This window comes from Patagioenas fasciata, chromosome 6 (genome assembly GCF_037038585.1).
Source record: "Patagioenas fasciata isolate bPatFas1 chromosome 6, bPatFas1.hap1, whole genome shotgun sequence".
In the NCBI taxonomy this organism is placed as follows: domain Eukaryota; kingdom Metazoa; phylum Chordata; class Aves; order Columbiformes; family Columbidae; genus Patagioenas; species Patagioenas fasciata.
The window spans coordinates 23,393,072-23,406,841 of NC_092525.1; the positions used below are offsets into that span (position 1 = coordinate 23,393,072).

The window sequence follows — 13,770 nt, forward strand, 5'->3', positions numbered from 1 at the left end:
GGGACTGCAAAAGGTTGCTGGTGCTGTTAATATCTCAGATAAAAGTTTTTAATCCTGGTTTTTGAATGCAAATGGTTCTCAATTTCTTTAGTGGTTCTTGGGTGTAATTTATGCAGCCGTGTGGGCTTGCAATGGTTCTAGTTTTTTAGCATTTCCACTAGTCACTACTGTAATAGGACATGCCTGTTAAACGTTTTCAGGCAGGCACATACCTGACTTTATCCAGAACCTGATGAGAGCCTCTCCTGCACAGTGGTTCACACTTATGGTTTTGTGGGGTTTTTTAATTTTATTTTTTTTGTCGAGTACTAGATCTGGATCATGTTCAAGTCCTACTTTCTTTGTTGTATTTCAAGCAGGTCATTATTTAGTCCTTAAATCTGCTGATACAGACTTTTAGCTGCTGGCTGATTCTCTTTGTTGCCAACATAAACTTTATCAAAACAATTTGTATCATTAATAAGAGCTCCCACCTCTCTTATAGGGGTGAGGCGGGGACGGAAAATGTTCTGCTGGGCAAACCCTCTTTTTCTGTCTGTGGCTTGTCTTTGGTTTTGGCGAAGGGGATTGATTCTCTGATAAAGGATATGGAAGGTATTTCTCTTTGAAAATACTCCCTCCTGTCTGAATGACATAATGAGGCTGCTGAAAACAGAGCATGTGTCTTGCAGACTGGGTGAAGAAGGGGGTAGGGAGGCAGACACACAAATCTCACACCCCTTTTGTCCTTTTTATGTCCTCCTTTCCTGCCCAGCTGTCCTTGCCCCATATTTTAGGAGAGCTCTAGTTCTAGGCCTTCTAGCCAAATAGGTTCACATGACTTAAGTGTCTACCTTGGCAAATTGTCCCACTATTATTTCAAAAGCCCTGTTAATACTTTGTGTCGCTTGAGCCATGGGAAGCCAGCAGAACGCAGAGCTTGCAGGCATGTTGTGCTGCACACACGGCCCCACTTGCCACTGTGTTCCAGTGTGTGTCATCTTGGAGATCTCTGTAGGTGGTGACGGGGAAATGGAGAGTGTGACAGCAGGGCCAGTATGGTAGAGTGTGCTGGGAAGGGAGAGGTCTCTGGAAGTGTACTGTGCACCCAAAATGATCCTCTGATGGTAAAATAGCCCCAGTCTTTGGCATGCCACAACATGTGGTATTAGCAAGCTCTGGATCTGAGCATCTGAAAGAGAAGATGCAGCAGACACGGCTGAAATGGTTTCATTGTCCCTGCCCTCTCACGCACTCAGAAAAAAAAAAAGGCATCTTTGTGAAAATAGGAAGCGGTGGGTGAGAAATAATTATGCTTCTGACATTTAAAGGAAACTGCTGCTGTGCCTGCAATCCCACCAAGACGAGCTCTCTGCATTAAACACAGTGTCAGAAAAAAAACTTGAGTCTGGATCTTCTTCAGGCAAAGCTGTGTGCTTGATGACTTCTGATGGGCTTGTCAGCAATGACCCCAACTTGGAGAAAGTCCTGGGCTCCAGTCGCGGAGCTGTCACGTATTTTACAGCAGCTGAACAGGCCAGAGAGGCCATTAAAGAAATGGGAGCTCCCTGACACCCCTGTCTGTGTTTCATGGGCACTCTGTGCTCATTGCTCTGAGAGCAAGGGAGTGCAGGCACTGACTGCAAGTCCCCCCACACATGGCTCAGATGCTGGTGGCAGCAGCAGGGCTGGAGTGCTGTGCCAGGGTGTGATGGAGAGTGTGCTGGCAGGAGATGTCCAACCATCCTGCTGCTGCTCTGGGCTCCCTGTGCCTTGGAGGCATCTCTCTTTCTCTGTGCCCAGCATGTGGCATGGGAGCTGTGGAGCTGAGCCCAGCCTTTTGTGTGACCCTCTCTTGTAAGGATTGTGGGAGCAGATGAGGACCTGTCCTCAGGCTGGCTGGGGAGCACTAGCACTGTTCTGGAATGCAGAGAGGGCAGGCATGACCACGCTTAAACTGATGGAGCTAAATTTATGTTCCTTTTGTGTATTTTACATTGGAAACCTAGAAGTACAAGAAAGAGCCAGGTAGCTTGCCGAAACCTCTCGTGCTGCAGATCACTGCTGCAGCAAACGGCTGTGGTGAACATCTTCAAAAAGCAGTGGGGTGTCTGGCGGTGCAGGCAAGGCTTTGAGGACACATCTGACTTACTGGTGTGGTTGGAGGCAAAGCTGAGCCCTTGCTTTGGAGAAATAAGTTGCTAAATCATTCTGTTCTCAGACCCCAGTTTTGATGTTCAAGATCAAAGCCTGCACGTTGGGATTGCTTCCTTCAGCCACAGAGGAGACAAATCTCCAGTTTGTTATTGTATTAAGCATTTCCTTTTCTTAAGCACTACCCAATACAAATACACACTTCAACATAGGTCTGTAAAAAGGAAGAACAAACTGCTGGTTATAATCACTTGTGTGCACCTGTAAATCTGTGGAAAAATCTGATTGCCACCACTAGGAAATCTGTGGCCAATGAAGAATGAAAATTGAGAAACTGTAAACTGAGGAATGGAAATGTCCTCCCCATCTCTCCTCATTATGATTTCATAATGAGGTCTTATAAGTGCTGGTCCTTGCAGCATGGCCTGAATTTTGGACCCTTTCTTGGAACGTTAAGAGAAATTCCACCAAGAGGAGTAGCACTGTGTCTATCCCAGGCTTTAATCACAAGTTACTCAGCCAGGTTACATCCTGCTGCAGTACTTAGCATTCACCTGAAGAAATGATGTAAAAGCCTTTCCGTCTCTAAAGCTGCTTTGGGTTAGAAGAGGACCCTAGTACCAGACTGAGTACTTGGAAAGGCAAGAAAGGCATCAGAAGCTGCCAGAAGAGCCTGCTCGTGCACTGCGTATTTCCCACAGTGCCTGGCCAGTGCCCCGTGGTGGTTCGGTGTGGGTGAGAGCAGCCCACTGAGCTGGCTCTATATGGGCTGTTAATGCTGAGGCTGCTGCGTTGACAATGCCTTCCACTTTTCAGGCTGTTTTTTAATCACAGTGGATTGATGTCTGTGACTGGTGTTTTGTGACTTAGGATCTGTGCCCCAAAAAGCAGCCAAAGAAAAGGCGGGATGCACAACAGACAGCAGTAAGTCATCCTGTGTGAAATGAAGCAACTCCTCAGCATCCACAGCTACTCTTGGGATCAGGTCTTCATCCTTCTGCTGAGGGGAGGAGTCCTCAGCTCTGCCTCTCCCTATTTGAGCCGGACACCAGAGGTTTTGTCATTCCTCTTGCTCTGCTTTGGTGCAGGACATGGCAGTGGAAAAGCAGCTGCCTCTGCCTGAGTGGGCTGCTGGAAAGGGTGGTTGGCTGGTGGGTGTGTGCTGGACTGATTACTCAGCCCCTGACAGGCAGTGCAGCCCTCGCGTGCCCCATGAGCACTTGGCTGCTGAGTGCACCTGCTTCCCGAGCTGGCTGCCAGTGTGGTTTTGTGTGAGCACGGTCTACCGCCAGGCTTGTCCCGCTCTCTGTGCCTGCTGCCTCGGTGTGGGAGGAGCAGGCGGGTGCCCTCAACTTGCAGCAAAGGCGGAAGCTCTTTGGGGTTTGCTGTTGATGCTTGAGGCTTTCATAGAGTTGCAGCATCTGAGCTGAGGTGTTTGCTGCTGGACTGATGCAGGCGTATAAAGGCAGAGCTGGGTCTTCCCCCAGGGCTCAGTCTGGGACAGCCCAGGCAGTTTTTGGTTGCCATATGGAAGATAACGCCAACCACATCCAGCCCATCCCACTCCCAGCCATGCAGCAGAACTTGAACTACGTGTACCCCCAGATCTTTTGGGTGGACGGCTGTGCCAGCACAAGTGCTTCCTGCCCCTCAGCACCCCCTGTCGCTCCTTTTCCACCACCAGTACCTGACCGGAGGAAAAAACCAAGGAACAACAGAGAAAGGAGGAGTGTCAGCTTCCTGGTGATCTCCTTGCTGATCCTGGTGGCCTTCACTGGAGTGGGCCTGAGCATGTTTCAGATTTTCCACCTGGAGAAGGAACTGGCTGAACTCAGAGAGGTGAGGTCTGCCTGGCCGCTCACAGGGGCTCTGGGCAAAAAGGGGAAAAAATAAAAGCTTAAAATTGGGTCAGAGATGCTCAGGTGGTGCAAAACTCCCCAAGGGGCAGGCTGGTTAGAAGTCTGCCATGGCAGTGTAAGTAGGGTTGCTTATTACTGGGGTGGGGGGGACTAGAGCTAGTGACTGTATCTGGATGTCTTTGTGTTTCTGAGTCCAGCAAGGTCTCTCTCTCTGTATGTTTCTTAGCACTTTACAGCTTCCCATGAGCACCCAGAATTAGCTACTGTCCAAGATAGTTCTTGGCTGCTTTGGAGGTTGCCCTTATGCTCTCACTCTGCTAAGACAGCTTGTCACTCTGCTCTTTTGACAGTCTGCCAGCAGTGAACACATCCCTCCAGCTCCGGAGAAGCTCAAAGGTGAGTTGATGTACCTTGAGGAGGAACTCCTCTGTGTTAGCATGTGTGAAAGATCCTGTCCGGCTCTTCCCTCTCCTCACCAGTGGGCAAAGGCAGGGTCACAGCTCGATGCTCTGAAAGTGCTGATTTCACTTGCTTGGCTGGAAAAAGGGCTTTATCTCTGGAGTGTGCAGATGAGATCCTGCACTCTGCCTGTTGGGGTGCTTAGAGGTGTCAGCCACGGGTTCCTGGGACACTGCCCCTCTGCCTTGGACCTCCCAGGCCCAGTGGGACAATGACACCGGGGGTACTCACCTGCAAAAGTGAGTTTCTGGCTGTCCTAATGCATAGCAAGAATGTGTATGGAAGGAGGGGAATGGAGACAGGCACCACACGTTACTACTTTCTCTCCTCACTCAATATTTTTGGGGGATGCAGAGGGTTTCATTTGTTTTGGGTGTGGGAGATTCACTCCCACTGTTAAGAGTGCAATTTATTTTTTCTTAAATTATTTTGATGCAAAGTATCACTGCAGCCAAAGAGAGTTGAGAAGATCCTGATTATGTGTGAGGCTTTTTCTTTTAGAAATGTCATTTCAGTGAAATTGAAACTTTCCACAAGAACCTGCTGATTTTTCTGAATTTCATTTAGAAAAAAAGAGTTTCAATCTGAACGGAACAACTTAAAAAGCGTATCCTGAACTTCCAAACTATTATTTTACTTTTACATTCTATGTTAATGCTATCAGTAAGAATTTCCCTGTTTAAAGATGGCCAAGTCAGAAAGAAATTTGCAGCTCTCTAGACAATTTTTGCTAGATCTGAAAACTTTTTTTTTCCATTGAGGATTTTGGTTAGTAGGAAAGTTAATTTCTTTTCAAGTTCTGATACTGAATGAAAACAAATTTAGAAATATCAAAATTCTCTGGAAAGGGCAGTTCCAGTACCCATCAACTCCCATATCAATAAGTTTTGTACTCTATTGCTTAGGGGAGGGGGAGCTGTCACTTTAACTGGATGCTCACTGTTCTGATCACAGGATACTTTAGCAGAAGGTGAACGTAAGTCATGAGCAGTAACCCTGAATTTCTTGAGGAGGATGGGTAAACAGAGCCAGGTGAATAGTGTAAAGGAAAAAGAGGAGAGGAAAACTTAATTGGCTTGAGAAAAGGCCGCTTCTAAAATTTGAGAACATGGTGCTTGGAAGTAGATGCTGAGAAGGGAAGGCTGGAGTGGGATGGGATCCTAATACCAAGTCACTGTAACTGGCCCTTCCCTCTGAGGGGAACCGAGCCCTCCAGGAAAGGCAAAATTTTCCCAGCTCTGTTCTGCTTCTCTGAGGGTGAGGTCTGTCTGGTCAGTGGGATAGTTTGCAGGATGTCTCAGTTGTCTTCTCTGGTCCAGTTGTAAAGAGGATTGGTACTCAGCAGACAGTCCCCTGCCATGGCTACATCTGCCTTTGGCAGTGCTGGACTGGAGGGGGCAATAGAGAAGGCTCACCTGTGATACCACATGGGCCAGAGGTGCTGGACAAAAGGCTTCTATTGTCCTTCTTCTACACCCTGAGTGAGAGGCAGCTGCTTGAGCTCACCAACTTGAGCCATTTTAAGACAAAACCTCTTCTTGTTCCTTCCTCTTGCTTTAGATAATGTCTGGAATCCTTTGCTGCAACTCTTCCTTTTTAACCTAATCTCTTGCCCTGCAGTGTTTGCCAGCTCTGCCTCGCTGCACTAAGCCATGCTGCTTACATGCCCTGAATCGGCTCCCTTTCAGCTGTGTGGTTGGCTCTCTTCTGCTCTCTGGGCTGGCTTCTCCACGGAGTGTATGGCTAATGTCTTCCCTATTTTTGTGCAGGGCAAAAGGAACAGTCAATGACAAAGGAAGTGAGAAAGGCAGCACACTTAACAGGTATGTGCTGAGGGGCCAGCAAGATGTGGGAGTGTGGGACAGGGCAGATGTGGCTCGGTGAGTGGGTGGCATGGTTGTAGTTGTGAGGAGTCCACCTTGCACAGGCTTTTCTGTTTTCCTTTGGTAACACATGTGCTCCGACAGTGGGAAGTTACACCACAGCTAAAATCTTTCCATCACTTAGGCTTTTCAGTGAGGGCTCTGTTTTTTCATCTGGTTTTTGGTTTGCATTTGGGGTGTGCAGGGCAGAAGGCTGTCACAAGCAGCTGGGGTTGAGCAAGCAGAAGATGAGAGCTCCCACCAGCGTGAGGTTGGGGCAGACTTTCCATGTTGCAAGCAAGGGTTTGGACAACAGTTGACTTGTTGTGACATAAAGTGGGACCTGAGCAAAACCCACACAACTGCATGTGCTTACCACACTTGTCCTCCTGTTTTGGCTTCCAGGGAACCCAGCCCAGCGGGACCTCCCTCTAGAATGGGAACCCATCTCCGGTCATGCCTTCACCAATGGCATTGAGTACCGTGATCAGGGCCTTGTCATCAATGAGACCGGCCTGTACTTCGTGTATTCCAATGTGCTTTTCCGGGGCAGCGTCTGCAGCAGCAGCCAGATGTTAACCCACATTGTCTACAAGAAAAACCCAGCCTCACCAGGCAGCCATGTGCTGATGGAGGACAAAGGCATCAACTACTGTACAAGTCAGAAAACATGGGCCCGGAAAAGCTACCTGGGGGCTCTGTTCAAGCTCAGGAAGATGGACAGTTTGCATGTCAACGTCTCCAAAATTGCTCTGGTTAATTTTGAGGAATCTAAGACATTCTTTGGCTTATTCAAACTTTAAATGGGGTTGTTGGATCATGGCTGACAGTGCCTCACACACACTGGGACATGTGATGGGTGAGTGCTGGCTGAGCAGCAGTGGCCAAGCCAGGGTCTTGCACCACAAAGCTCACCAAGAAACCGTATTTTGCCCTTCATTGTGAGAGGGCTTAAGCAACTGGTGAAGTCTTGAAAGAAGACCTCTGGGAAGCACCAGGGCTAGACTGTGTCAGCCTGAAGACAATTACACATTATCCCCCTCTGGAAAAAAAAAAAAAAAAAAAAAAAAAAACAAACCAAATCAAAAAACAAACTCAAAATGCAGTGTGCTGAAGACCCTGTTGAAACTCACTACTTGCTACCTGAGAAGATGCTGATGCCAGCGGTCTCACATGGCATCATGGCCTTGGTGAGCTTGGGACAGCTGACAGGCGTTGAGGAAGCCCCTTGAGCCAGGGCTGTGGGTGACTGGGCTGTGCTGTGCCACACCATGGGCAGTGGGGTGGGAAGGAGTTGTGGGGGGGGGCCTCAACTGCCCACCCAAGCCGTGGTTGGCCACCCTGCCTGGGCATTGGGCACTGTGACTGCTGAACAATAGGCACCTGCCTTCTGGCTGGCACATTACATGAGATATGTTCATTTTATGTTAAGTTATCAACCATTTCTGTCCCAGAAAGTGTCCCCTAATCCATTTATTTAACTAATCCCCACTGCTTTGCAAGGACTGTGCCTGAAGCAGTGGTGCTATGAGGGAAGTCCCAACCTCAGAGAGAATCCATGACCATGCTGTAATGGTGGGGCTGGTGAGGAGGCCATGTGCTCTGCAGATGGGACCTGAACAACACAGCAGTGGAGGGCAGTGGGGCCTGAGATGAAAGCATTGTCTCCACCCCCCTTTCTGCTCTTTTGACACATAAGGTCCCCCATGGAGACCAGGTCCTGCCACCCCCTGCTTTGGTGCAGATAGGGGTGTGCTAGCCACCATTAACAGCATGGCTTTGGCTGTCCCCTTGTTACAGGATATACTGTCTTGAGCAAAACACAGATGGTAAATAAAGGTATATTTTTCTAGTAAGTGGCACTATCCTCTCTCCTTGTTTGGTGCAGCAGCTTCTGCAATGGCCAAAGCCCTGTGATCAGGGGCCAGCACCCTACTCCTTCTCCAGCAGCATAGCAGAAATCTGCCAGGGTCCCTGCCATGGAACTTTGGGGCTCCAGCATTGAAACAGCAGGATTTGTTACTGAGCAGAAGCACCATGCTCCTCCATGTACCCTCCATCTGCAGCAGCCTTTCCCACATGACAGTCTGAAGGGCAAGAAAAGGAAATTTTTAGAAAGAAAAAAACATTTGCTCACTCTGTCTGGTCCATGTAGGTTTTCCTTTGCATGGGTGTCACAGGGGCATCCCGAGGTCAGTTAGGGGATAACAGGGTCCAGAACAAACTTTTATTCAGTAAGAAAAAAGTACAGTAGATTGATCGGTGGAAGATGGGGGTTTTAGCTCTCCGAAGTGACTTGAATACAGGTTCAAAAATCAGCTGAGGTAATTATTAAAGGTGCAGCACCTGATACCACTAGAGATCCACAGTGTGCATACTTGTCGCTTCACCGAAAACAATGCCAGAGCTGTCCCTGAGTCTGGGAAAAGTATACACTTGCCTGAATCTGGCAAGGAATTATTAAAGAAAATACATGTGCTTTATTGAAGCATGGAATAAATACACGTGCTTATGTGGAAGCACGGAGTAAGCACTCACCAGCACATGGAGATGAGGCAAATGGCATCCCCGTCCTGGGAGGGCTCTTGGTGGCAGCATCTGGCTTGTGGTCCAAGAGGTCCGTGCAAGAGGGGGCCTCGATGAGAATCCTGTTTTATATAGCCTGATCAGATCTGACTGTAGCCATTCCAGAAGCTTCTCTGCACCCCCACTCTGGCTGTGGGGTGCCCCTGAAGCTTCCAAGCATCCCTCACACTGACTGTGGGTGCCCAGTGACCCCTTAGCCCCTCTGTGCTCCCTTCTCCTCTCTCTTAATGACCCTGGCTAGCGCTCTGGGGTCAAACAAAAGAAGCTGTTAGCCTCAAGCAGCAGAGAGGGAGGGAGATGTGTCTACGTCTTCCATATGGAAGGAAGGGAGGGGAGAGGGGGGGGGTTTGCATTCTGCCACAATGGGCTAATCCCAGGGCTGTCTGTCACGTTGCTACCAGGCAGTACACGAAGGCTGTGGTGCAACGTCATCTCTGCCTGCGGTCCAGCCTTCTCGTAGCTCTCATGTTGGTCACAGTGAACTGTGGCTCTTCAGCAGCTTGCAGCATTTATTTTCTTTTCCACGGTGCTGTTCTGATCTCAGTGGTGTGTGGCCTGTGGTTTGCTGTTGCTTGCTTCAGGGAAACCTGTTTCTTTGAAACTTAGAAGTGGACTGGCTACTGATAGGGTCACCATGAAGTGAACAGTGCACTCAGATACTTCTACTGCATTTCTCAGGATGGAAAATTCCTCAAAAGGTCAAACTTTAGGGACCTTTTTACTTGATTGATGCTCTCTTGCTGTTCCCACCCCCTACTAGTATCTGAGTGACAAACCACACAGCACAAGGATGGAGGTGTTGGATCCAGACCCTGCCAGGCAAGGCAGGAAGTTGCTAACCTCTTCTGATTGCTGTTTGTGCTGCATCGCTTTCCTAGTGACCAGATATCTAAGTGGGCAGTGGCCATCTGTATATACGCATGCCTGCAAACTTGCAGCTATTTCTGTGGCAAAACTAGCTGAGGACCGTGCATACTTCCTTCACTGGTGGGCAGCTTGGGAGAGATAGGTCATTTAGTTGCTGCTGTTGCAATGGGAGCAGCTCTGACTGTGGTGAGTCAGCGGCGCAGCTGCCAGTAAGACACGTTTCTTCTTTGTGATTGTTTCCTCAAATATCACTCTAAGCTGCCCGAAGAAAATCCACTACTTAGCTTGTGGGCTCTGACTAAAAATTCAAATAAGGTCATGGCAGGATTATGCAATTTAAAACTACACAGAGTCAATTAATAGACTGCGTGTGCTACAACAGCTTAATTAAAGTCATCTGTTTGTTTAACTAATGAGCTGTTCATTTAGTGAATTATTTGCTTATTGTTAGCATTAAATACTTAATGAATATTTAATGTCAACATTATTAATAGCTCTGAGACTATATTTAAAATTATTCAATAAATATTCAAATTATTTATATTTATTTTGAAATTATCAAATATTTTGTTTTCTCCCCAGCAAAGGAAGGCTATCTGTACTGGAAAGGACATTCCAGCTTCATTGGCAGGGCTGGCCATTGTGATTATTTATATATATATACGTACATACATATATATATATATATGTACACACACATATATTTTGTTTGTTTGTTTTCCTTTTTTTCTTGAGGAAAATAAGGGACTCTTCTCTGCAGGTCATGTTTCTGGATTGCAATAATCTGAGCTGAGATCCTCCTCCCAGGCAGCAGCACACTTTCCTGCGACGTCTGGCCTGAGGGACCTGGGCAGCACTGAGCCGGCAGGCACCTTGCAGGCACTTTGCAGGCACACACACAGCTCCTATGGTCAGCTGAACCTGTTCCAGCAGGGCCCGTGCATTTGGGGTGTGCAGCTACCCAAATCAGGGCTCCACATGATATAGAAACACTTGTGCTGCTGTGTGGCCAAGCACAGCAAGCTGCTTGACAGAGATACGGACTCTTTTGTGGTTGATGTGTATCAGATGCTGCTTCCTATTTACCTTTCTGGGTGGCAGAAAGGGCATGGCAGCATGCTTGTGTCTTGAAAACCTTGTGCAGGCTCCGTATGTACAGCAAGCAAGGTGATAGAAGGGACTGCATTACAGAAAGGATACTATGGACAGGGTCATTGCTTCTTGTACAGCAAAAGCACAGTGGAAGCAGAGAGACACCCAGTGAGCTCTGAGAGGCAGAGAAAGAGCAGAGACTGAGGCAGAATGAGCCATGAGTGGTGCTGCTGTGTGGTGTGTGCTGCTTCTCACAGATCCCTGGAGATGGGAGGTGATGTGCTGGGAACAGCTCTGCCAGTGCCTGCTGCAGCTCTGCTTTCCCTGGGCAGAGGGGGAGAAACATACCCAGACAGGTATGGCCAGCATCCATCACATCAATACCGCATATTGCATTCTTATGTCCTTACCTCCTTACCAGTCTGTGGCCACTCGTGATGGGGAGGATGATGACTGGTGCATAGCAGAGGCCTGGAGGGCACCTGTCACGCAAAAGCAGAAGGAGCAGTTGCTGATCTCCAGCTGATCCCCAGTATCTACTGAGGCATCAGCGTCAGAGACAAGAAACAGAGCCACAGCATGGACTAGCGTTTGGCAGACTCGGTCAGATACACATCTTGGCTCAGAAACCTCACAGCTCAGTTGTTGCAGTTAGCTGGAACTGTCACTGTTGAGATGTGTGATACATAACTGTTTCTGTAGCCCACCCAGGGAGAAGAAAAAGCGAGCATGAGTAAGAATGGAAGAACTGATATGTGTGAAGTCACTCAAATCCTGTGAGTTCAGATGGCAACCTTCTATTTGATCTGACAAGTTTCATTGTTGCTTTGGTTGCTTTTTGGGGGTTTGATTATTTATTTATTTTTCCCATTAATTTACCAGAAGCCAGCCTTGTGCTTTCTAAGTTTCTGTTAGACTGTCTTGTGTGGTTATTTCTTCCAGCACAAAGAGCTGTAACAACTGTTAAATTTTTACCAGGTTGGAAAGGAGCATTGTCTAGCCGTTAGAGAAAGGAGAACAAGGGAAGGGAGGTAAACTTGAATAGTAATCTGACGTGTGGGCATATTGCATCATGGCTACAGAAGCATAATTTTAGGCATGACTAAGTGACTGAGGTTTAATGCAAAAGAGAGGATGAGGTGAGTAAAGAAAGAGGATGAATTCTGATGTAAGCTGAGGCAAATTGCATGTGAATTTCTTGTTGATTTTAATTCAAAGAAAATGAAGAGAGAGAGAAGAAAAGCTTGACAACTTGGTGCTGATTCATCTCTCACGCTAACATGGAGATTCAAACGTTCCATTCCCTGCACATGACCAAAGCCCTGACAGAGGAGACGTGGGACTGCAGGCTGTGGTGCAGGAGGCTGCTGGTGGTGCCTGCAACGATGTCTTCAATGGTGTCTTCTGCCAGACAGAGGCATGCAGAGAGGTGCTGAGTTCCCTGGTCCCTGCCTGTGGTAGGGTGGGTATGACTGGCAATGCCGCTTTAGGATCCAGTAGGCACTGGTTTGGCTGGTTACCCCTGCCAACACACTGCCAGTCATGCAAATGGGCACAAAGGCTTTCTGTTGTGAGGACTTGAGGATCTTGGAAAATAAGCTGCTCTTTGCTTTGGGTGGCAAAGAGACAAAACGCTACAGGTGGAACAACAAACCCCAACGTGCTTTCCTTTGCCTCACTTGCCTCACTGTTCCTCAGCACGCTCTGTATGACTCAGCTCTCTCTACAGAGAATCAATTTCTCTTCCTCACTTACGAACCATCACAGAGATTTTACATCTCTCTCTCTTTTTTTTTCCTTTCCTGATTCCACAACCAGTTTCCTCAGCAGTTTCAACAGCAGTTGAAAAAGCCTCCTTGCCCAGTTTCCTTTTGTCATTGGGGTTCTGGTTCCCCTTTGTCAGGTCATTCTTGGGGAGTGCAAGCCTGCTGGTCAGCTAATTCCCTGGGACGTTCAGCTTGGAAACCCATGCTGGCCAAGGGAGCCTTCTGTGCCATCTGAGTGACTATCAAAACTGAACTGTGTGCTCTCCTGAGCCCTGTGCTAGGGACAGGCATTTCTCCTGGTGTTACTAGTAAGGCAAAAAGGCTGAGGCAGAAGATTTCAGAAAAAGACATCAGAAAGGGAGATTTATCTCTCCTGATTGAAACAGTCTACAAGCTAGCTGTTCATGCTGGAGGTGTGGTGAACAGGAAATTCCCTAAGCAGTGTGCAATCTGTTTATAGCTGGTGCAATTCTCAGCTATCACAGGGTCAACTAAAAACCTGGTGCAAGCTGCCCAGTCTCAGCACAGGCTCTCAAAGACATGCTGACCAATTGTCTTGCTACCATTCTCTTTGTCTGTGTTCCCTCTTAAGTTTTCTCCATCAAAAACAGGTATCTAAGAATTGGCTTTCATTAAAGTCTTGAAAGAGCACTTCAAACTGTGGAAGATCAGAGATGCTCTAGCAACAAAAAAGGATGTTATTTGCTCTGATTCCCTGCCTGGTTTCAACAGGGCAGGACCAGGATAAATTCAGTACATTCAGCAGACGAATCCCATTGCTCTACTTGGTCTGAGCAAATGTGGGTTGACTAGCCAGTTTCAAATAAGCCACAGAAGTGTGCTGCTGCAGCCTTTGCAATGTTCCTTGCTGTTGTGCTCTGAAATGGGTACTGTGCGTCCTTGCCATGGAGCAGTCCTGCCATGCTGTGTGCACTGCTTTCCTGGTGAAACCTAATTTAAGGCTTGGAAGTGGCAGGAGGTTATTGTGGCTTAGCCAGCTACTGTCTGTTAGCAGAGCTGTGGTCGTAGTAAATGTGATATTATTGTCACAGCCTTTGAAGTTTGGGGGTGAAGGGGCGTTTCTGCCTCGACACTTGCAGCTGCACTTGCTTGTTTATCTGATCTCCAGGACTCGAGTGAGGATCT

At 47.9% G+C, this 13,770-nt stretch overlaps 1 protein-coding gene across 1 annotated transcript; it reads left to right on the forward strand.

Annotated features, from left to right (window-relative positions):
• Positions 1-3,582: 3,582 nt before the first annotated feature.
• Positions 3,583-7,116, forward strand: FASLG (Fas ligand). The gene is made up of 4 exons (XM_065842759.2): positions 3,583-3,972; positions 4,343-4,388; positions 6,221-6,274; positions 6,719-7,116. The coding sequence occupies exons 1-4, from the start codon at positions 3,583-3,585 to the stop codon at positions 7,114-7,116; spliced, it is 888 nt and encodes a 295-aa protein (XP_065698831.2).
• The last annotated feature ends 6,654 nt before the right edge of the window (positions 7,117-13,770 follow it).

What these genes read in the sequence shown, in the direction of transcription:
- FASLG (XM_065842759.2), top strand. Translation starts at nt 3,583, where the DNA reads ATGCAGGCGTATAAAGGCAGAGCTGGGTCTTCCCCCAGGGCTCAGTCT. An exon ending in AACTGGCTGAACTCAGAGAG is followed by an intron (nt 3,973 to 4,342) that starts GTGAGGTCTGCC and finishes CTCTTTTGACAG; the next exon opens with TCTGCCAGCAGTGAACACAT. An exon ending in AGCTCCGGAGAAGCTCAAAG is followed by an intron (nt 4,389 to 6,220) that starts GTGAGTTGATGT and finishes ATTTTTGTGCAG; the next exon opens with GGCAAAAGGAACAGTCAATG.